Source organism: Gallinula chloropus (assembly GCF_964237585.1).
Source record: "Gallinula chloropus genome assembly, chromosome: 5".
NCBI lineage: Eukaryota > Metazoa > Chordata > Aves > Gruiformes > Rallidae > Gallinula > Gallinula chloropus.
Window position 1 is genome coordinate 65,296,624 of NC_140090.1, and position 22,494 is coordinate 65,319,117.

The window sequence follows — 22,494 nt, forward strand, 5'->3', positions numbered from 1 at the left end:
CATTAAAAAAGTTCTTCAGCAAACAAGTCCAAGTCACTTGGGCTTTCAGTTGCTTATTCTTTATCTCAGTGTTCAGTTTGTTCCTGTTCAAATAAGGGATTTACCATTGACAAGAGAAGGCATTATGATGCAGTACTCTATTGATGAAAATGGAGTGTAATGTAGATGGATCGTTCTTTTCTGAAGCCTTAAGGTAGAGCAGTATCTCACGCATTTATCTCTCTGTAGAAGATGGGAAATGTATCTTTGAGGTTAACAAAAAAGATTAAATAAAGAAAGTCCTGTACCTAAGGTGTTGTAGTTGGGAGTCTCCCAAGGAGAAGCGTGTATGTATGTGTGTGTCTGGTTTGTGGGTTTTTAGGTTTGTGGTTTTTAAATGTCAAATAGTTGAAATCATGCAGGTGTCATAGCTGAAGAACACACTTAATTGAATTTATTTGATACCAGAGTCTGCATAAAATGTCAAAGTCTCGTTTGTTTATTATTTTCAAGAATTTAGCAGAAATGCTAATGTCTTTACCAATGGAATGCAATAAAGCATATGCTTTACAAAAAAAAAAGTTTAGCTTTTCTTGCTACATGAACATGGCCTTGGAAATTTTTCAGTCTCCGTTTTCTTTGTCAGGTATTTACATGTTCAGTGCTAGCTGCTTCCTTCTCACAGGACTATGGCATAATATTTGGAAGACCTTAGCTATGGTTCTTACAATGGCCTGGAGCTCTAGAAGCAGCTCTTGTACTTCATCACAATGAAGGAGGGGATGTGATCATTCTTTCAGTTTGTGAATAAATAGGATGATCTAATGAGTTCCAAGTCTGCTTCAGGGTGGGCAGGGGAATAGTGGAGAGCCAGCTGCTGATCAGATTTCAGCCAACACTTCGCTAACTTTTGGTAGTAAAGAAGAAAGTGATGCTATGACTTCTGCTATGGGAAAGTTCTTAGTAAAAAATGTTCTATTCTAGTGAAACAGTGTTTGTTCCTTTTTAGTTTCACTTTTCAAAATCCAAATGACTTTCACTGCTATTCCATTTCTGCTGGTTTTATGTTGGCACGTGGGAGTGCTGTTTGAGCACAGACTTGAGCTGTTACAGACTGTCAGTGCAGCCTGTTATGGAAATGCTGACATGAAGTCTGAGCAAGAAGATGATGGCCATACTTATTTGAGCCTTATAGTCCATAGAGGAGTACTATTGTCAGTCATGTTCTTTTTGTGGAGAGATTAACCTATACCTAGGGACATATAGTGAGAAACCAAAGTTAACTTTTATCTTCTGACTACTTAAGACTTGTGTGATACTAAAGATGGGCATGCAAAAAGTTAAGGGTAGATGTGTGTTGGGTTTTTTGTTGTTGATAAAAGTAACATCTGCTTTGGTGAAGTAGATCTTTTGTTAGATTTTTGGTATTTTTTCTTTCAAGCATAATAGTTGGCTGCTGAAAGAGTAACAGAGTAATAAAAATACCAACCCCCACTGAATTTGACTTACTTTTGGTACTTCAGCTAGGTTCAGTTAGTGATCCATGTCACAGAGGAGGTGCTGTGTCTACATTTGCTTGAAATACTGAATAAGTGCTAGCTTCATTTTAAAATAGCAGCTCTTGGGATTTCTCATGCTTACAGACTTTTGTGGTGGGAGACAACTAAAAGTTGATGGCTTGGAATGCCAATGTTGTCATCTTTCTGTAGATGTCCTTTAAGGCTTATGTTTCAAGTTTTATGGGTATTTTATGGGGGGAAAAAAACCCACTCACACTATGAACCAACCAAATACAAACAAAAAAGGTTACAGTGTAACATCTTTGGGGTTCATTTTTTTTTGCCTTTTTCTCTCAAACTTTTATAAAAATCACCAACTTGCAAGATTAGCATGTATTTATTAATGAATTGTAATGAGTGGTCTAATTGCATTAGTTTAAAATGTAATATTTGCTTTGTTTGTTTTCTGATTTCAGGAGAATAAAATGGGCAAGTTCTAGAACCTTGAGAATAACTTGGTGCTTGTTTGCTGCAGGAATTAAGACTAGATCAAGAATTTACTTAAAGCAAAAGAAAAACTTAAAATCATGCCATTTGAAAAGGAACAGTGTTTTCCTGACAAAAAGCAAATTAATTTTTTAAAACAAAATGCTGCAAAGACTTTTTCTACAAATACTACTTTGGAAAAAGCACTGGGGAATGATCCTTTAAGTATGACTCGACCAGCAGTTTTAGATGTCAATCTTTCTTATGAACTAAAAAATGTGAAAATTGATTTACCCAAGGTGAATATTCCAAATGAAGTATTAATGAAAGATGAAGTTGATAGATTTAGAAAACTCTTTCAGTGTAAACAGCAAACTGCAAGAAAGTCCTTAAGTCTAGAGAAAATACATGGAAGCAATCCCATTTGTTCAGAGGGAAGCCACTCGCAAAATAAACCAGAAGTGCAGTTTGAAGAAGGGTTGAAAACTACAGCAAAGATACTGAATTTCACTTGTACGAAGTGCATAGATAACGTTAGATACAGCCCAAATGATCTGCAGAAACATTTTCAGCTGTTACACTATGGTGAGTTGCCTTTGTATCCTTGTGAGATGTGCAACTTCTCAGCTAATGACTTTCAGTCTTTCAAACAGCATAGACGCACCCATCGTAGCACTTTAGTAAAATGTGAGCTCTGTAACGACGAGCATATGTACACTTTGTTGGATTTGACAAAACACTTCACATCAAAGCATTGTGTAAATGGTCACTTTGAATGCGAAAAATGTGTTTTTTCCACCCAGGATGTGGGCACATTTGTTCAGCACATTCACAGACATAATGAGATTCCATATAAATGTGGAAAATGCCATCATGTAAGCTTTACAAAAGAGGAGTTTCAGAAACATCATCTTGTTCATGCCAGTATGTTTCCTTATGGTTGTCAATATTGCAGTTACAGCGCACCACGGAAAGATTATCTTTTAAGACACATTATAGCTTTGCATAGAGACCATTTATATTCAAAAGAAAAACTGGAAAAGGATAAATTGGAAAAAAGCGTAGTGAAGACTCCAGCAGGACTGAAGCTTGTGTTAAGAAGGTACAAAATGGGAGCATCAAAAAAAGCACTCTGGAGACGGAAAAAAATAAACAGTGGAAGTGAAAAAACTGGAGAAAAATGTGTACAAGTACTAAGAAGTGTGAATAAAATGCAAGTAAAACCTGAGGAGCTGAACCAGTCTAAGGGAGATGTGGAAGCAAATGAAGAAAAAGATCAAATTACATACCCAGAAAAGCATAATTGCACAGATGGAATGCTCTCTGCTACTACTGCACAATACAATAAAGCAGATGATGGAGCAGGTTATGGCCTGGGACTACTGAAAAATGCTGTTCATGGGCCAACAGTATTGATGGTCAAAAACAATAAAATATCTGTTCCAGCAAATTACAGCGCTAAATTTACGGGATTTAAAATGGTAGATGGAAAACAACATATTGTTATAAAATTGCTACCTACAAGAAAGCAAAACTTACTGTTTCTGGGTCAGAAAGCCGATCCTGTTAAAGATGGTTCTGCAACTTCTTTGCTACAGACTGCTGATCCCTGTGGTTTGTCTTCGGCTGCTATACCACATGTAACCGATCAGTTAACCTTAAAGAACAATTCTGTTCACTCATTAACCTCCCCTCCGTTTTCTTGTTCTGCTCCTCATTCAGGAAAAACAAAAGTGGAAAAGCAAAATGACTCCTCAGTGTATGGTAGGAGTGTTTCTCAAACTGTAGCACCTTCTAATGTAGCTGTAGGAAAAAGTTTGAATTATTTGCCAATGAAGTTGGACTCAACTGTACCTCCATGTGAGGAGGTGACAAAAGTTGGAAATAACATCTCATGGAGAAGCTGTAGTCCTCCACCTCATCCTCAGGTATTACCACCCACTATTACAAATACGCTTCACTATGACCCTGTGAAAATGCCCTTCTTTCCTGAACTGAAAATACAAAATGGTGGCCTGAATAATAGTAATGGAACCAATAATCTCTATTACTCAACATCACTGGATTCTTCTAATGAAGGGTTGTTGTCTTTTCATAACTATTCCAAAATGAACACTTTGGATAATCCATATAGCATTTGGATGTCAACAGATGACAGATATAAAGGATTCTTGTCTAGCAAAGCCCTTTCTTTTCAAAACAGTAGAAGAACTGAATCTGCATCATATTCAGAGTCGATTCAAGGCTTAAAACCAGAGAAAATTGTATCAGCCCAATCAAATATTAATAAAACTTACGGACACACATACAACAAAAATAACTTTGGGTCTTCCAAAACCCAATCTAAATGTGTTGTTGACAGTGAGTGTTTTATGGAGGACCAGCGTAATGGCCAGCAGTATTTGGATGCTAATGTACATCAAGGCTTTGAGAATGTAGCTGAGAAATTCCAAGAAGATGCTTCTGATTGTGTTAACTCAGTCCTAATGCCTAAAATCACATCTGTTTTCTCACTGGGGAGTGAACAGGCAGCTCATTATTTATCACCTGAAATAAACCAGTTACTGCAAGATATGTTAAAGGTGAAAACTACGCATCAAGAATCCCACAGCAAGTCAAATAACTGTGTCAAACTTCATTCTGACAAGCCGCTTTCTGGGCAGGAGACTGGGAATAAAGCCTTTACACATTTGAAAAGCTCAGCAACTGAATGTGGTTTGCAGAGGCCTACTACTCTAGGCTTTCATTTATTGAAGACAGAAGTGAATGCAAGATGTAGCACAAACGAAGGTACATGTTGTGGGAGTGAAAGACAGATACCTAGAACATCGTTTGATTTGCAGGGAATGGATAAATTATCCAGTATTCCAGGTGTTGGTACGTTACTAAAAAATCATAAAGATACAGTCATAACACAGCAATTAGTGAAAGATAAAATACTGCCTACAACCCAGAATCCTAGTAGCTTTTCGCCCATGCTTCAGGAACAGAAGAAACCCCTTCTAGTTCAGTCCCCTCCATATTTTGTTCCTGTGCACCTTGCTAACCAGCAGAGGCTACAGGTGGTTTCAGGAAAATCTCTTCCATCAGCAGGTTCATCAGATGGGCGTGTGACAGCTAAAGGTGTACCTGCATCCTTTGTTTTAAATAAAGGACCTGGAATGATTTTGACTTTCAGTGGGGGGGTTGGAACAGTCGCAAATGTCCCTACTGATAATTCTCAGGTTTTAGGGAGAGTTGCCTCAACAGAATATGCTAAAATAACCATACCAGCTTCAAAAGTGGAGGGGGAAAAGGACAGTTTCAGAAGTTCCTGTAGTAGGAGAGCTTGCAGTATAGCAAATGACTCCTTGAATAGCATGCCATTCAAAGGACCTCTAGTAATTACAAACTCATCGGACTCCTCTGTGAAAGGAATTTCTTCTGTGAAGGTGTTACCAGAGCATCAGGATGTAGTCTTTGATTCCTTGGAGTCAGTAGACCAACAGGAAATGAAACAGAAGCAACGTGTTTATGCACTTTTGCCTGATGGACAGAAGGCAGTTTTTCTGAAATGTATGACACCAAACAAGCCTGTAGTTCATAACCATAGTGTTTTTCAGGATAATGCTCATTATCAAAACTGTCAACCAAAGAAAACTGGAGCCATGCAACAAAAGCTTTTGCTGAAAATTAAGACTTCAGATATGCTGGTTGATACCACTCAGCCAGTAAGCAACTCAGTGCCCTCGATACAGCTGGATACCTTGCAGTCCCTTACTCCTGCACTAGCACAGAAACAAACTAATCTTACTTCTAATGATGCCTTAATCTTACCAGGTAGGTTAATGCCAGCAAATGCCTCTTTGGCAAGCTCTAATCCAGCACATTGTGTTCCTCATGTAGAACCTGTTTATTCTACTAAGTCTTCAGGGACACGGTCGCAAAAAAGTTCTGTTGAGAGTACACAAGTAGTAACTGCTAACAGCAGGAATAACTTTGGTAGTCAGAAGACCAAATGGAGTACCCGAAACAGAAGTGCAAAAGTCAAACCTTGTTTAAAACAAGCTGGGTCTAAGAGCTCAGAAACTGTGGTGGTGCAAAGAAACAAAAATTTCAAACGGAAACGTAAGGATAATTGGTCAGAACCTCCAAGAAAGAAAGTGATGTTGCACAGAAAGTGTAAGAAGAATCAAGCTGAAGTTGTTAGTGAATCAGGTGGCCTTCACAAACCTAGGGCATCAAAAGAAACTGTGAGGACTTTGAAATTACTTCCTTTTAATTCTAAGCAGCTTGTAAAATGCCCTCGGAGAAATCAGCCAGTTGTTGTGCTTAACCATCCTGATGCAGATGTTCCAGAAGTTGTAAATGTAATGAAAACAATTGCTAAATTTAAGGGACATGTTCTTAAGGTTTCTTTGTCAAAAAGAACTATTGAAGCACTTCTGCAGCCAACCTTCTGCAATCCTTTGAACGTAACTACTGATGATCTTTCTCAAAAGAGGTACAGGACAATAAAACCTATTAGCCCTGTAAAAGAAAGGTTTGTCTTAAAATTGACACTGAAAAAGACTAGCAAAAACAATTACCAGATTGTGAAAACTACCTCTGATAACACCTTGAAAGCCAAGTTTAGCTGCTGGTTTTGCGGTAGAATATTTGACAATCAGGATAATTGGGTAGGACATGGACAGAGGCATCTGATGGAGGCTACTCGAGATTGGAATTCATTGGTGTAATAACGACCAGTGAAGAAGAAAAGACTTTAATATCATACATTACAGTTTTCTAAAAAGAGAATCAATTGAATTAGGATACATGAATTGTTTTGTATTTCAGTATTGTAACTGAAGTTTAAAAATGATGCAAAGTGCTTGTACTTTAAAAGGAAGAGATTCTCTGTTGCCATCAAACTTTGGGACAGGTCAAGTTTTGTGGTTTAGATAACTTGTAACTAATTGCAAATACAATTCCATGAAATATATACATTATTTTTTGTTACTACTATCATGTCCTATATTTTTATTCAATAGAATGAGTATTCAGGGCTTTTGTTCTGTACATATTTAAAAGAATCTGAACATGTAAATATTTTTATACTTTTCAGTTATTTGGTATAATTCTTGCACAGAAATTGCCTCCCCACTTATTTTTCAGTTCTGTGCATGCACTACTAAAACAGATTTTAAAATCTTTTTCAGCTCCGTACAGCTGTTATCCTGGGATTTTTATTTTCATTTGTTAGCTCTTGATTTTGTTTTTTCAGGGATTGAACACTATTGTTAGCAAGTGCCTAAAAGATGTGAAGCAGTTTACATTATGTCAACTGTGTAACCATCGGTCTGTGTAGGGCCGTTTCCCCAATAGGTTCGTTTAAACAAAGCCATATGTGAATGCTTTAAGCTATATTGCTATGCACATGACACTTGTACTATTTCTGTGCATTTTGTCTACTTTCTTAGTGAAGTATTTTTCATATAAATTAATAAAACGTTACGATTGTGTTAATATGGTGAGTCTGAGGATGGAATCGGTTGAAAATAAACAGTTATATATATTCATAATGTATATGGTGTTTAAGAATGGTGAACATTCCTAATCTGTATTGACTCTGTCACTATTAAATTTGCTATAACTTGTCTTTACAGAATATGACTGTGAGCATTTATAGAAAAGATGTCTCTCTTGGTCTGTTTGGTCTATATGTCTGCCACAAACCCTGTAGGAAGGCCAGGATATGGTGAAGTGTGAAGCACCATTTCAGGCCTGTAACTGTGTTATAGTTTAATTCCAGGTGGATGTAGTGGCTAAAGAGTGTTGTCTACTGTTTATTCAGATAAACTGCCATTTAGACTACTGGGAGATTGGCAAAACCAAGGCTGGAGTTATTCCTCCTTCATTTCACTGGCCAGCGGGGTAATATTCCTGGGGGCCAGCTTGCTTCCTGCTTACAGTTTAGGGATAACAATGAAGGGAGAATATGCTTCACATTTTCTAATGTTTATGTGAGGGTATGTAAGCAAAAGACTTTATCTTATCCACAGTGACTGAGAGTATACAAATGAAGGTCCTTATTATCCACAGTAATTACTATGTTTAGAGGTTTTGTCCTCCAGATTCTTAACCCAGAGGCTAGATCCAGTCTTCAGTGGGAGTGCCCTTGCTATATGGCACCTTTTGTCCAAGTGCTGGAAGATTACATCTTAGTTGTATCAGTCAACTTCCCGGAGTATTGGTGGAAAAAACATCAAAATTGAATATTGGACTTGGAGAGGACTGGGGCATTTAAATCTCTGAGGTTTTACATTGTATGCAAGCCCAGGAGTCAGTCTCTCATTTTTTTCATAAAATAGAACTGAAGATTGACTTGCTACCAGTGAAACGATTAGAAGTCTGTAGACACCACAGGGCTGTTACTGGTAACAAAATTTGACTTACATGAAAATGATTTTAAAAACAATTCTTCAGTAGCTAAATTTTTAAAAATTTGATTTATCAGCAGAAATTTGCATGCTAGTCTTGTACCTGGAAAGTTATGTGTGGGTGTATCTGAGATGGTCAAGGCAGCATAGTCCGGGTGAATTAATGCACAGTTGATGTGTGCTCTATATCAAAATCTGAGTGTTTTGTGCTGTACAATGAACTTGACCTCAGACATAAATTTGACTGGAAGTGTCAAAACCTAACCTAGTGGCAAGGAAGTGGATTGTGAAAGAAGCAGCATTAGGAAAGGACCAAAGATTTTTTGACTGGAAGGATCTCTTGGCTGCCTCAGCTTGCTCTTCTATAAACGCTGAAATCGAACCCCTGGTTTCAGGACATTGTTGTTACTACCTTTGGTAGAAATACCTGTGAAGTTTGTTGGTAAAGCCCACTCAGTAAAGCTTTGTTTGAGGTTCTAAGAGCTTGGCAATTCTGCAGATGGCATTTCAAAGAATTTCAAGTGAGACTTCCATGAAATTCATATAGCAATTAATGATCATCAGGAGAAAGTTTGTTTTAAGCAATCTGACCAGCATCACTGTGGACAGTGCAGTAGAAGGTGCAGTGACAGTATACAGTTCTTCACTGAAATGTTCAACAGCTTTTACAATACAAGGCTACCTTTTTACTATCTGGCTCCTGCAACGTATGCACATCCCCCAGCAACTTCAGTAGAATGCAAAGGTATCATGCAAATACCCTACTAACAACTGTCTTTCATTACACAGCTACAATTTATTTCTGAAGTATCATGTGAATCAAGTGAAATATGTAAATCCCTAGGGAAAAATACTAAATGATCCTATGTTTAATGCTTGCATTGTAATGGATATGCCCAGCGTGACAAATTAAGGTTGCACGATTTTGTGCTTGACTTGGCAACCATACACTATAAGATAGCTTCTAACATTGTGCACACAGCAAGATAAGAAAAGCCTTAACTTGGTTATAGTGTTGTGGGACACAGAGAAATAGGTGGAAGTGCAGGGTCAACAAGTGTTTTTCCTCTGAGAAAATACTTTGTAGATACATACTTGGCCTAAGCCTTATTTATGCAGCATTCTATGTGTAAAGTGGCCTTAAAGGCCTGCCATCCTGTTTGTTGTGTATTCTTTGCAAATGTGTATTTTTCAATAAGTCATGGATTCTTTTCCTCAGTAATTCCAATGTTTTAACAAAAAACTCGTGTTCAGTATTTGTTCCAGGGCTGTTGTCATGCAAGACATTTGGTTGGTTGGTTCTTTTACAATACTTGCTAAGAATCTCTGCCTGCTGCTGGTGGTTTAGATTGAAGGAGGAATGTAGTTTTGTAACTTGCATGTCTGAACACTTGGATTTTTGAGAAGGCAAGTTCTTACTCCTTTCATGGAATTACATTGTCAGGAATGATTTGCAGTACTCATTGTACTTTCCTTTCTGTGTAAGGTAGGCAGAGAGCACTTCTGCTTCTTTGTACATTAGTAAATATGTTACTTTGCCCTGAGTTCTCATGCAAAACATTTACTTCATTTTAAACACAATTTTTTAGTCTAGTTTCATGTCTTTTTTTCCCCCCTTCTCCTCCTTTCCCTTATTTATTCACTATTCCATTGATAACAATTATACGGAAGAGAAATTGAACTAACTATCAGAATATGGGGGGAGAGGTGTGTTGTTTGTGTCTGTCAGAAGTCAGACTCAACATACCTGCTCCCTGTTGAAACACCTGACAACGTAAGTAGTGGCAGCTGCTGGCTCTGTAACTGTTTCAAGTATAGGATTTCACTACGTTGCCATTTCCTAGTTACTGTATTGTCTGCTGAATCAATAGCATCAGGATTTTTAACTTTTCGTGCTCCATTCTGAGTCTCAATTTATTTTATATCCTTGCAAAATGTAAACTCATGTTTTTCCCTTGCTCAAACCTTTCTCTTCTCCAGCTGAAATTGTGTTTGAAAAAATTGTCTATACCCCAGTCTGCCTTAGCTATAGAAGGTGTAACTTGTGTATGGAAAGCAGAGTAACTAGTCTGCTTCCTGTGTAAAACTGTGAGTATAGTAATCACAGTTGCTGTGATCACGTACTGGTGGTTTTTGTTTGTTTGTGGTTTGTTGGTTTCACCTTCCCCCAAGCCTTACTTTGTGCCTAGGATGTTCTCATCTCAGAAGGAACAGATCGTTTTGTGGACGGGTTTGTTGCCTGTCAAATCCCTGCCTTGTTTTCTTGTCAAAACCGTAAGGCACCCAGGTAATGATGTAGAACATGGCTAAAAAGGAAAGGGCTTGAGGATGAAAGTGGTTCAATCAAGACCATATTTGTTATTTGTCGATCAGCCAGAAAGTTACATGTAACACTGAGGGACAGGAGCAGCAGCAGTGCTTTGAGTTTGGAGAGGGCCCAGTATTGCTCACTAGGGTAAAAAACCCAATACTTTGTCTCTCAACCGGAAGCTTATAGTTACACTCAAGTTTGACTTTCTCCTACCTTTTTCTTCCCAGTTCTAGAATGATGGTGGTACTACATATTTAACTCAGAAATGTTTGAAGAACCTAGATGCTTCTGTGAGGAACCCCATACAAAGGTTAACAAGAAAGAGTTGTGTTAAGAACAAAGTTTAAATATGGTGCAGTAGATGAGTGAATAAGGCAAGGACTCCACAGGAATGCAAAGAAAGCCAAATGCTTTTTCATGGAGTATTTTCCATTGTAAGTATTGCTTGAAATAGTAACCTTCTAAAGTAAAGTTTCATGTAACTAAATAATACGAGAGTACACATACAGGAGTAAATTAAGCTTGCAGAGACTAATTACTTTTTTTGAGGCTTTGACAACATTTTAAACATCACACTAAGTGTAGTATTAGTGTAATACTAGTTAATAACAAGTGAGCAATATACTAAACAGCATTTACATAGTACTCTGAACAGTGTAGTGTAAGTAGGCCTGTGTGTCATCTGTATACATTCTTAACTTGCCAGTGCTTCACTTCAGGGGTAAATATTTTCTGTGCTGCAGAGGGAAGAAACTGAGATGCAGTAAGGTGGCTAGCCATGTGCAAAATGTCTTCATCATATTAGTAATCGGTTCTTTCTAGAAGACAGGTGCATTACCTGTAGAAGTAATTGATATAAACCATAAGGAAGCAATTGCAGGATATAGCTTCAGCATAGTTTTAAGTGACTTGCTGAGACTTTGCAAATCTCTGCTCAAATGCTTTGCAGATAATCCTAGAAAACACTGACTAATCTGGAACAAAAATAACAAAGTATGTGTGTATAGGGTTTCAGTTTTTCTTTTACCTTTAAGATAGAGGAGTTTTCAGGTCCACTGAAATCAAACACCTCTAACTAATTAGAGGTGTTCCTGTTCCTGAAAGTTTTTAATTGGTGCTATTTATACATTAATCCATTTAATTTTCACCATTTTACCCTTTGTGGAAATTACTTTGTTTGCTCTAATACAGTAAGCAAACCACTGTCATAGAACACAGTGGTTGGTTCTTCAAAGGTCAGTTTCTGTGGGTGTCTGTAAACAGTAATCCTGTAAGAACTGAGTAGTTGGTTTAGTGTGAAGCAGTGTGCTTGAGTCACAAACACCAGGCAATTTGAAGACTAAAGATTTGGGAGCAGTCAGTTCAAATACATGTTCTAAAGGTGTAGGAAGTGAAGGAACTTGTGAATGAACACATACAAATATGTGCATTAAAAAGTTGACAGTGAATCCATGCTTTCTTGGTGGAAGGATGCTACAAAGTATGATCCAGCAATGCTTCCATACACTATAGACTTTAATATTTTAAATTTTATTTGTACATTTTAAAATACAAACAAAAATAATTACGAAACAGAGTAAAGCCAAGGAAAAGGACAACATAGACAGCTTTATTGCCACTAATCACATGAAGTAGAGTCACATATTTTGTTTGTACACAGAGGTGCATTGGGTCAAGTTGCTCTAACTTCTGAGGCTGTGTACTTTACAAAGAAGTTGCTGAAAGCAGTGATCTGTGGTAAATAAGTGGAAAGAATAGATCACTGGGTGTATTCTTGGTTTTAAAGTAAAAATCCTACAGAAAATCTTATCTTTAAATAACAGTCAAATGTCCAGGCTGTGGAATACAATTATTCTTCACGTGGCTTGGAATACTGGTGTTGTCACAGATGGATTCACATAAAAAAGTGTGTCTGCTTTGGCTTCTTGTGCTAGACATGAGTGCTTTTCTCCAAGTGATGTGGGGTCGAATTACTGTTTGGATGTCGTTTAGTACAATACCCAATCCACATGTTTTGAGAGGTTGAAAGAAATTATTTAAAAGGTCTTCATGTTAGCAGTTCAGTTGGATTAAGAAACTCTTACAATGTGTTTCAGTTTTGTTGAGTCTTTTGTGTTGTTCTGGCTGTCAATTAGAACCAGGGAGGTGCGCTGATGATTTTCTACTATTTCAGCAACACTGTCAAAGCGCTGGATAGAGAAAACAAAAGTTAATTAGTGCTGGCTTCCTTTGATGCTCTAACACTGACAGTAATGAGAGCATCATCTTTTTCTTTGCTTCTTCCACTGATGAAGAGTGGAGCTATGACTGTTACCAAATGAGATGCTCTGCCTTTTAGTAAGAGCACTGACTCTGTTCTTAGTCTTGATTCTAGTCATAAACAGATTAAATTTGGACAGTGGAAGATACTGTGGCTGCTAGCTGTCTGTCTTAGCTCATGCTCCTTTCCATTTGTGATTACCGCCTGCACGAACTGAACCACAGAGCATATATATACATGGCATATTAAACTGACACCCCTTTCAGTTTACCTAAGTATATCCCTGGCTGTGAACTGTGGCAGTTTGGAAGCTGTTTCATCTGTGGTTCAGCCACTTCAGTTAAAGAGAAGGCAATCCCCAGGAGTAATATGGTACAGACACCCATCAATGAGATCTGTTTTAGTTATGATTTTAATGTTTCTCACAGATAGTTTTTTTTTGGGGGGGGGGGGGGGGAGGGGGAGGTTGGGTGTGGTTTTGTTTGTTGTAGGGTTGGTTGGGGTTTTTTTTTGAGCACGGAAAATCATAAAGGAAGAACAGCCAAGAAACTTAACTAGCCTTAGTAGTCTTAGGTAGAAGGTGACCAGAGGACTGCAAACAGCTATAGAATTATCTAGCAGCCGCAGTTTAGATCCTGATAACTTTTCAAAACAGGTCTATGTTTTAAACTTTATCTGTTGTTTTTATTACTCACACTATGCAGGAGCTGATTTTACACTGCTTTCTTCATTTGGATAGATTCGTCATTATATATGGTATACTTTTATCTTGAGACATGAAGAATCCTTTTGGTCATAGTGCAATATCTCTTAATCCTTGCTTACTAAAGGTATATAATTGAAAGCTGTTAGAAGAAAACCAAGAAACCACATCTTACCTCTTCACCACTCTTTTCTCTGCCCAGTGCATATTGTCTTGTTGATTCAATAAACCGTATAGGAATGTTGTATACTCTTCTGTTGTAAAACACAACCAGTGTGTATGGTTGCCGTGAATCCTGTCCAGAACTCCTTCTTATTAGAAAAGATCCATCCTAAAAAGAGAAGAGTAGTAAGTGCATTCAGTTTATTTTTTCCCCAACACTTTAGTTAGTTTTTAGTTTTAATATTTCAATCTGTATTAGCATTAAACCCTTTTCTCCCATTAGGAAAACCACAGCAGGAGATGGGAGCTAGCATATATTCCTGCTGTCCAGGTGTCATACAAGAGTCACCTTTGTGGATGGCTGTTCTCTCTCAACCAGAGAATAATCACACAGTGGCAGCAGGCTGCTGGGATCCACAGATTATTAGGAAATGAAGTTACTGTCTGTGGCAGTAGATAGGTGAGAAAGCAATGAGAAGTGGAGATACTGTTTCTCCAGAGCTGTAAAAAGCACTCTTGATAAGAGACCAGCACCTGTAGCTACTGACACTGAAGCCCAGCATTCACTACCTTGTAGTAGCCTATACTGGTGATTACCCCAGTGCTCTACCCCTTTATCTTGCTTTGTGGAGTTAGGCAAGGGTGGAAATGTAGCTTATGCCAAGGATACAACTCAACATGTTAGTTCCCTACTAGGACACTAGGTTTTGTACGCAGAATAGCTGAGAGAAATTCTCCAAATACCAAAATGCATACTGTTGCTATTTCAAAATGGTAACAGCATCAGCCTTTCCAAATAGTAACTGGTTTTACATGAACCACTGGACAGAACATTGGTGGAGATTGTGTAAGAGTCACAAGACTACCTTCCATTTTAATAGGTGCACATGAACTATCAGATCTTCCTCAGCTCTCTAGTCTGTAACAGCTTTCTCTTTAACTCTTTGGACTAGTCTTTGAGCTAAACTAATGCAATGTTGTCTTGGGATGGATACTATAGTTAAATAATTTCACTACAATACTTTTGTGTTTGACATTATTTGCGTGGCACAATGTTCTGATGTGTTCAGAATACAACTGATGCTCTTAAAATACTTCTGGTTGTCTTTTGGATTTCTCATAAAACAGCCATTCTTTAAAAGTGACCTACCTTGTTTGAGCGGTACAATGCATCTTCTGCTGTTTTCCGATCACAGGTAGCAGCATACCATGCCTTACTGTGAACACCAGCATCCTAGAAAAAGAGAGAAACAGTATTTCACCTGTAAAATAGTAATGATGATAATAATGACAGTAGTAAAGAATATGGCCTGTAGGGAATTTTCTACTAAGTCATGACCACTGTGAAAAACTTAATGCAGAACACTTCAGAAACATGGAATTTAGAAAACTCTGCCAGGAACTCACTGTTTTTGTTGGATGGAGATTGGACAAAGAACAAGAAGTGTGTCAGAACAGTGGTAACAGATGTATGATACAAGGCTGATATGTAACAAAAGAGAGAAAGATATCCTGAGGAAAGTCAGAATAACTGGAGGATATTTTGGCATTTTAAAATCAGGAATCTGTTGTAGGTTTTGATGAGAGCACCTGGGAAACAATGAGAAATAAATTTACCATTAACAATTTAAATGCCTGTCAGATGTGGGCTAGCCCATAAAGTGTCCAAATTTGATAGGTGTCTAAGCTTTGGCTATGAAGTTTCCCATATACTAAATGCTATTTGTGAACATGATCAGGATTGCCTCCATCTGGATAGCATGGAGGTTGGGTAAGTCCATCATTGGCACTTTGTTATTACGTAAGGATAAATGGGTGGAATGCTATAAAACAGTAGAATAATTAGTGTCTTAACTAATACAGCAGTTTGGTCCCCAGTGCTTTCATCTGAAACATGAGAGATGGGTTCAGTTCCAGTTCTCTGTTGGTTTGAGTGTATGAAACGGTGCTCTTATCTAAAAGGCACAAACCATGTGCCTGTAAGAAAGCTGGGGAAGAGCTGTTCACAAGGGCATGTAGCAATAGGGGTAATAGTTTTAAACTCAGAAAGGGCAGATTTAGGTTGGATATTAGGAAAAAAATCTTGAATGTGAGGCTGGCAGATCACTGGAACAGATTGCCCAGAGAGGTAGTGGAGGCCCCATCCCCGGGTTCAATGGGGCACTGAGCAACCTGATCTAGTGAAGACGTCCCTGCTTGCTGCAGGGGGGTTGGACTAGATGACCTTTAAAGGTCTCTCTCAACCTAACACATTCTATGATTCTTTGATTCTATGTTTACTATGGACAAAAATTCTATGTGTGGCAGAACACAAGAAGAGTAGCTTTTACTGAATCTCTTGGGTGCCTCATTTCTGTATGTTATCCACTGTGAACACCTCACCAAGGTCACCCTTCCTCTCTCCATTCTCTTAAACGGTTGGCAGTGTGCTGTAAAGAATGTAACCTGTTCTTCCAGAGGAAAACATGGGACAAAGGACTTTGCGGATGGGGGCATAGGTGCAGACCTGAAGGTACAAGGTAGAAAGATTGGCATCCCAAGGATAAGTGGATTCTCTTGTAGAAAGTTAAAAGCTCTCATACCAAAGGAAGTGTAAAGATAAAAAGATGTGAGGAAGTGATGGCGGTTGGGAGTTAGAGGTACAAGATTGTAATTTGAGTAAGAGGAGAAGTGATAGAAAACTGGGTAGTAAGATGATGACAGGACTGTGTCCACACTTGGGGACATGAGTCAATTGAGGAAAGGTATGGGGGATTTTAGAAAAGTATGCAAAGCATTGATACTCAAGGGAAGGACAGGATGAGGGACTGGGAGCAACATGAGACCTAAGTATTATCAGACATAAATAGCTAGAATAACTAGCAATCAAAAAGTGAGCTCCTGTGGAGCAGGTTGATGCAAGAAGCTAACTACAGAGGAGAGGCTATAGAAATAGTCCTAATAGTCTTTCCTAATGAGTATGTCTGGGTATTAACCTTCCTGGTATTTTGAACAGTTTTACTCCAACTTTAAGCTTGTTACTATAAAGATAAAATTTATTTTCACATAAGCTTTGTCATATTTCTTCACAACAGATTAAAGATGAAATTGCAAGTTATGGCTGAGCTGGTCTAACTGGCTGCCAAAAAAAGGGAATGTAATTGCTTTTCCCTTGTGCTGATTTTGTTGCTCATCTGATCCCACAGTGAGATAATTCGCTTGGGCAATATCACAGAAAAAAAAAAAAAGGTTTTTTTTTTTTGTTTGGTTTTTTTTTTTTGTCTTGTTTTGTGTTTGCCAGGATGATTTTCTGTCAGTTTACTGAGCTGGCTCAGCCCATTGCAGGATCAGAGAAACCCCAGAGAAAGCCCATGGCTGAGAGGGGAGTTGAGAGTGAGGAGAGAACACAGCCTCCATTTTGGGGGCATTATACTAAGTTCTTCGGTTGGCTCAAGCTATGACATAGAACTTTACCTCCAAAGTCCTTCTGTGTATTTCTCCAGTCACACTATTAATTGCAAATAAGATTGGATGAGAGGAATTGCAAGTATGAAGTGGCTGAATTACTTAGAGAATGGGTTCAGTAATCCAAACTTTGTTCAACAGAACAAAGAATCAGCTGCCCCCAGACCTTTCTTCTGGTACTATCTGTGGCCTATAATCTGGAAGCAAACAACTGCTGCTGAAGTTTGGATGGGCACCAAACAATTAATGAACCTTATGGGCATGAATCATGTCTGCTAGCACCTGTGTTGTGCAGGATGCTACAGCAAGGGTATCACTGTATCTAATTGGTGGGCAAATATCACTAACAGTTTATATATCTTTTTTTTTTAAAACAAAATGGATGTCTTATTAAGCTCTGGTTTTGCCCATGGCTGTTACAAAAAAGCTGCAAATGTAATTGTTACAAGCTGTTTATTTAGTGTCTGCTGGATTGTTTACTTGAAAGCAAATTTTATAATAAATATCCAGTATGACATACCGCTCAAGTTCTTCCAGAACCGAGTCCTTTGTGTTGTTCACTTTGTATTATCCTTGTCATGTCAGGCTTTAGAACATTTAATGTTATTGGCTCTGCATAACGGAGCCTTTGTCTTGCACTCAACAGAACTATTTTTACCTTGTTTGTGAGTACTAGGCTAGCAAGAATGGCTTCCTACACTTTGTAATCTCCCTTGATCCAAAATGAGAGTAGGGGGAATGGCAATGAAACAGAAATAACTGCATTTGCTTAAATTATTCGAAGCTCAATGTTGTAATGAAATGCAGGAAAAAATTGCTCATAAAACTGACAGCACTGACTTGAAGATGCCTGTTTAAAGAAACAGAAGGGAGTAGAACTTGAGAGAAACTAAAACATGGGCAAGAGACACCATCACACTGTCCTCCAAGGGGACAGTAGTAATGACGTTCTTGGTTCTGAAGACACTCCAAGCCACAATAAATAAAGCTATGTTGATAAAAGTGATTCTGCCCACTACATCTGGTTGTGTTGGTCCAGTCAGCAGGGCATCCCTGTTTCCTTCTACAAGTTTTTGGGATATTTCTTAGCACAATCCCATCAGCGCAGGCTAATGCTAATAGCTGCAAACAGCTTCATTGTATCTGCTTCGTGCACTTTATTCAGGACACAGGAGGTGAAGTTATAAATCAGTAAAAATTAGATGATTAAAAGGCTCTTTATAGCCATCTATATCAAGGACTAGACTGAAGCACATCATTACAGATTCCCTTGTTTCAAAGGATGTCAAAGTAGTATTAACTGGGGAGTTTGGAAGACCTGAAATAAGGAACTTTTTTTTGGGTTTTATTTAAAGTGACTGGTAGAATGCTGAGATTTGGTATAATGCTATTTACATAGTTTTCTACAGGTTTTTAAAGCTCTCCTGCTCACTGCAAATGGATGTGAGATGCCCTCCTCCACAAAGGAATATGAATTTTATTCAGAAAGGGGTGTAGAAATACTACATTAAAGTAAAGGCTAAGAAAATTTCTGTAATGTGAATTTAGCTAATGTTTTACCTGGTCTGCAGTACTTGAAATGGATGAAATGTTGCTGAGAGTGGAAGTACCCAGGGAACGGTTTGCAGCTTCTGGCACTTCTATAAAAGAGAGAACAACATTTATAAGTTTTCAAAATAAGTTTTCTTATGCTGTAAGAAATCAGTTTGTTATGAGGACTTTGGAAGATCTGGAAGCGCTGGACTGTTGATATCACAAGGAATGCTATCTGCTGTTATTGTATGAGCCTTACGTAGGTGCCTGGGATACCTACATGCTCACAAGAGAAACTTTGCTTATAAAGAGAGGAACAGTTTGGTTAACATCTTGGTTAACAGCCAGACCTAGACTTAACATACAATAAAAAAGGACACCACTACCTGGGTGAATCAGTGGTGCAATGGATAAAGCAAATGCAGGAACACAATGCAAAACACACCCAGACCGGTACGAGAGGTAATCATATAGATGAGGGACTCAGGAAAACAAACATAGCTCAGAGATAATTTTTCACTAAATCTAATCCAACAGAAATGTTTGTATATGTGTGCAAGAAGTCTAGGCAACACTATTAATAAGTGAGGCAGAGCTAGTAAGGAGGAATATGAAGCATAATTATAACAGTGACAAAGCATAATAAAAAATAGCTGTTTGGGCTGAAATACAGATGTTGAAGAGTTTAAGAAATTAGAAGGAAAATGGTTGAGTAGTAATGCATAGTATTGATATAATAGAGATATGGGATATAAGTATAGATAAGTTTTCTGATAAAACGGAACCTCGGCCAAAGATGGCATAGGTTTCCACTCTAGTTACTTGTGATCAGAGTTGGGTACAGATCAACATCATTGTACAAGAGAAGGTGATTGTAGAAAGCTGAGTGTAACTTATTATGTTGCTGTGAAGTTTTAGCTCTTGTTTGTTTTCGTTATTGAGAAAAAAAAAAAGTTACTAGGATTGTTAGCTCTCACCTAGTCTTGGACATGCAACTTTGAACTTCTTTCTAGTGAAGATAAAACTGCCTTCCAAATACAGGGGAGACATTTCAAGGAGCAGTTCCGGCTCTCAATGAATGAATAAATCACCTGAAGGAAGCAACTCAATATTAAGAATTTTGGGGTCTTTTTTCTGTCAAATTTTGACTGACCAGCTACAAAAGCTACAGCTGGAAAATACGTGGTATGAAAAAAGTAAGAATTGCCAGAAGTCAGGCTGAATTAGACTTTACAAAAGGAAAATAAATAAGAAATTCTTTAGCTGTGTAAAAAAAGGAAAAGAGAAACAGGGCTGTTTGCAGTAAGAATTTTATTGATTTTGAAGATAATCTAGGTACTAAATCAGTGGGAGCTCTGCTACAGAAATGGAAATTTCCACAACCAAATTGGAAGCAAAACTCAAACCAGCTTAGTCCAGTTGAACTGGTGGGCCTGGGTAATCTTTATCCCAGTAATCTTAAAAATAGGGACGTGAAATTACAGGGCTGGTAACAATTATTTTAAATAAATTTCAAGTCAGATTAAAGAATACCAAACATAATTGCTATACTCCAGTGGAAAAAAGTGACCTGAGCAACTACAGGGCTTTTTGGCTGACTCCAAAAAACACAATTCTTGTTAGGAGAGAATTTGAAGGGAAGAACATTAAGATGTACAGAAAGAAAAAACCTGAAATTTACCCAAGTAGGTAAAACGTTACCACTCTTTCATAAAATAACTGAATTCTACAAAGAGGGAATAAGGCACTCTGGACTTCAGTAGAACATATGATACTGTGCCATATGGGAAGTCAGTACTTTTTATGAAGAAGATGGAAGTTAGCACTTAGGCTTTTATGGAGACAAGGAAAAGATGGCAGGTTATGCTCAAGGGACAATTGTTTGTGTGATTAAGTTGTTATTGGACCCGACACAAAGTAAGTGTGTTAAAGAAAGTTTACTAATCAGAGCACCATTGAGCAACAGATAACCTCAAAGAATAGAGTTACATTTGAGGTATAGTAAGAATTTATGCTGCAAGTTGAAGTGCATCAGTATTGTAACAGCAGCACAAAAACTTGAGGGCATCAGTCTGTAGCATGAACATGAACCCATTTTATATTTCCACAGCACAGGATGTGTACTTGCAACATATATCAAGCTAACATTTCCAGGAAAGAGAAAGAAGTACTAATAATAGAATACAAAGTTTAAGCTACAACATGTGCCGATTCCTATGTGCAATTCTCAACCATTTACAGGGTAAAAGATCCATTGAGATTGAACTACAGCAGAAGAGAGTTTATAGGAGTGTCAGACAAATGCCTGCTAATGAGACTAGAAAAATGTTAGATCTAATTTACACTTCTGTGCAAACAGAGTTCATATACATACTGCCCAATTTGCTTAAACTGTGAACCGACACTAAGCCGCTCTTTAAAAGTATTACTTACAAATCTGTCTGGTTTCTAAGCAATAGAAGCCTGGCCCAGCCCAAAAATGTCATGTTTAGGGTTCTTCTGTGTCAAGGAACGTGGATGTTAACTTTATAATGATGGGAACTGACCCAAACTGCTTTTGGTAGAAATTTCCAGTAGTCTCAAATGGGACAGAAGCACCCAATTTCTATCGATTTACACAATAACCTCAACATAATCCCTTAATTTACTATCTGAGCTAAGACCCTGGATACTTGATCTCCTCCTTGTATGCATTACAGAGACAAATATTAATTACAAAAAAATGTGTGGTATTTTGAAGTAATCTTAATTCAAAGATTAACTTGAAATGACAAGTTAATCACATCTTAATTCAATATCCGAATTATACTTACTTGGCAGAATTGAGGACTTCTGGAGCAAAGACCTGAAATAAAAATCAAGAGATTATGGAAAGCTTGAGGAGTTCTACCTCATTCTTAAAATATTAAAGCTGTGTATTTGAAGCATGCACTGGTGGTATGTATTCCATCTCACCCATTTGTCCATTGAGAAATAAGGGCGAGGTACAGGTTTTTAAATCATATCCCATTAGTACCAACAATTAGGAATTTAAACATCAGATCTAAATCTCCATCAACTAATTACAGATTATAATCTCCCTTTCTTTTTGGTGGTGGTAATAGTATATGGATGCATTTGCCATGGTTGGTTTGTGTTTTTTTTTTTTATAAAAGCCTGTGAGGCTTCAAGGAAGATGACTTTCAAAAATCAACAGAAAGCTACAGAGAAAACAGTGCTTCCCTTTGAACTTCCCACAGCTGTGTTCAGACTGAGCAGTAGGAGCTGGTGCACTGAAATATTCAAGAGATGATGAAAAGGGATTTTACTTTTGGGCACTACTTGGAAGGAGTGGAAGCGGAAGCTCTTGGCTGGAACCTCGCCGTCGTTCTGCTGCCGTAGGTTTTTCTGTGGTTTGGGAAAACAAATTACAGAGTCAAGATTTCTTCAAAAATACATTGTCCCAGATAAGAGAGTTCCAGTAATTGAAGGAGGGTTTCTTATGATCGTCATAATTTGGGGGTTTTGTTTCCCTTACATGGCAGGTTGCCATCCTGCTGCTCGCTTTATTGAGTAGTGGCACACCACCAAGTATCTAGGCAAATAGCTGTGGTGTGAATGCCTGTAGAAGCTCAGTGGGAACTTTGCCTTCTGAAGCACAAGCTGTATGACACAGGGGAGGATGCTGGGGCAGGCTGGCTGCATCTTATCCTTGTGTCAGACAGTAGCTCCTGCTG

General features: G+C 38.0%; 2 protein-coding genes across 2 annotated transcripts in view; one reads left to right on the top strand and one right to left on the bottom strand.

The window, feature by feature from the left end:
- Positions 1-2,065: 2,065 nt before the first annotated feature.
- Positions 2,066-7,568, top strand: ZNF518A (zinc finger protein 518A; the record flags this gene model as incomplete). The annotated part of the gene is made up of 1 exon (XM_084264870.1): positions 2,066-7,568. One exon carries the CDS (start codon positions 2,066-2,068, stop codon positions 6,680-6,682), a length of 4,617 nt encoding a protein of 1,538 aa, XP_084120996.1. The 3' UTR covers positions 6,683-7,568.
- A 4,605-nt stretch (positions 7,569-12,173) lies between these two features.
- Positions 12,174-22,494, bottom strand: part of BLNK (B cell linker) — a 47,313-nt gene continuing 36,992 nt past the window's right edge. The window contains exons 18-23 of the mRNA XM_084265077.1: positions 22,087-22,165; positions 21,592-21,623; positions 18,806-18,885; positions 14,952-15,035; positions 13,815-13,970; positions 12,174-12,865 (exon numbers count right to left, since the gene is read on the bottom strand). Coding sequence (XP_084121203.1) covers positions 12,746-12,865; positions 13,815-13,970; positions 14,952-15,035; positions 18,806-18,885; positions 21,592-21,623; positions 22,087-22,165 — 551 coding nt within the window. The 3' untranslated portion in view covers positions 12,174-12,745. The remainder of the gene's footprint in view (positions 12,866-13,814; positions 13,971-14,951; positions 15,036-18,805; positions 18,886-21,591; positions 21,624-22,086; positions 22,166-22,494) is intronic.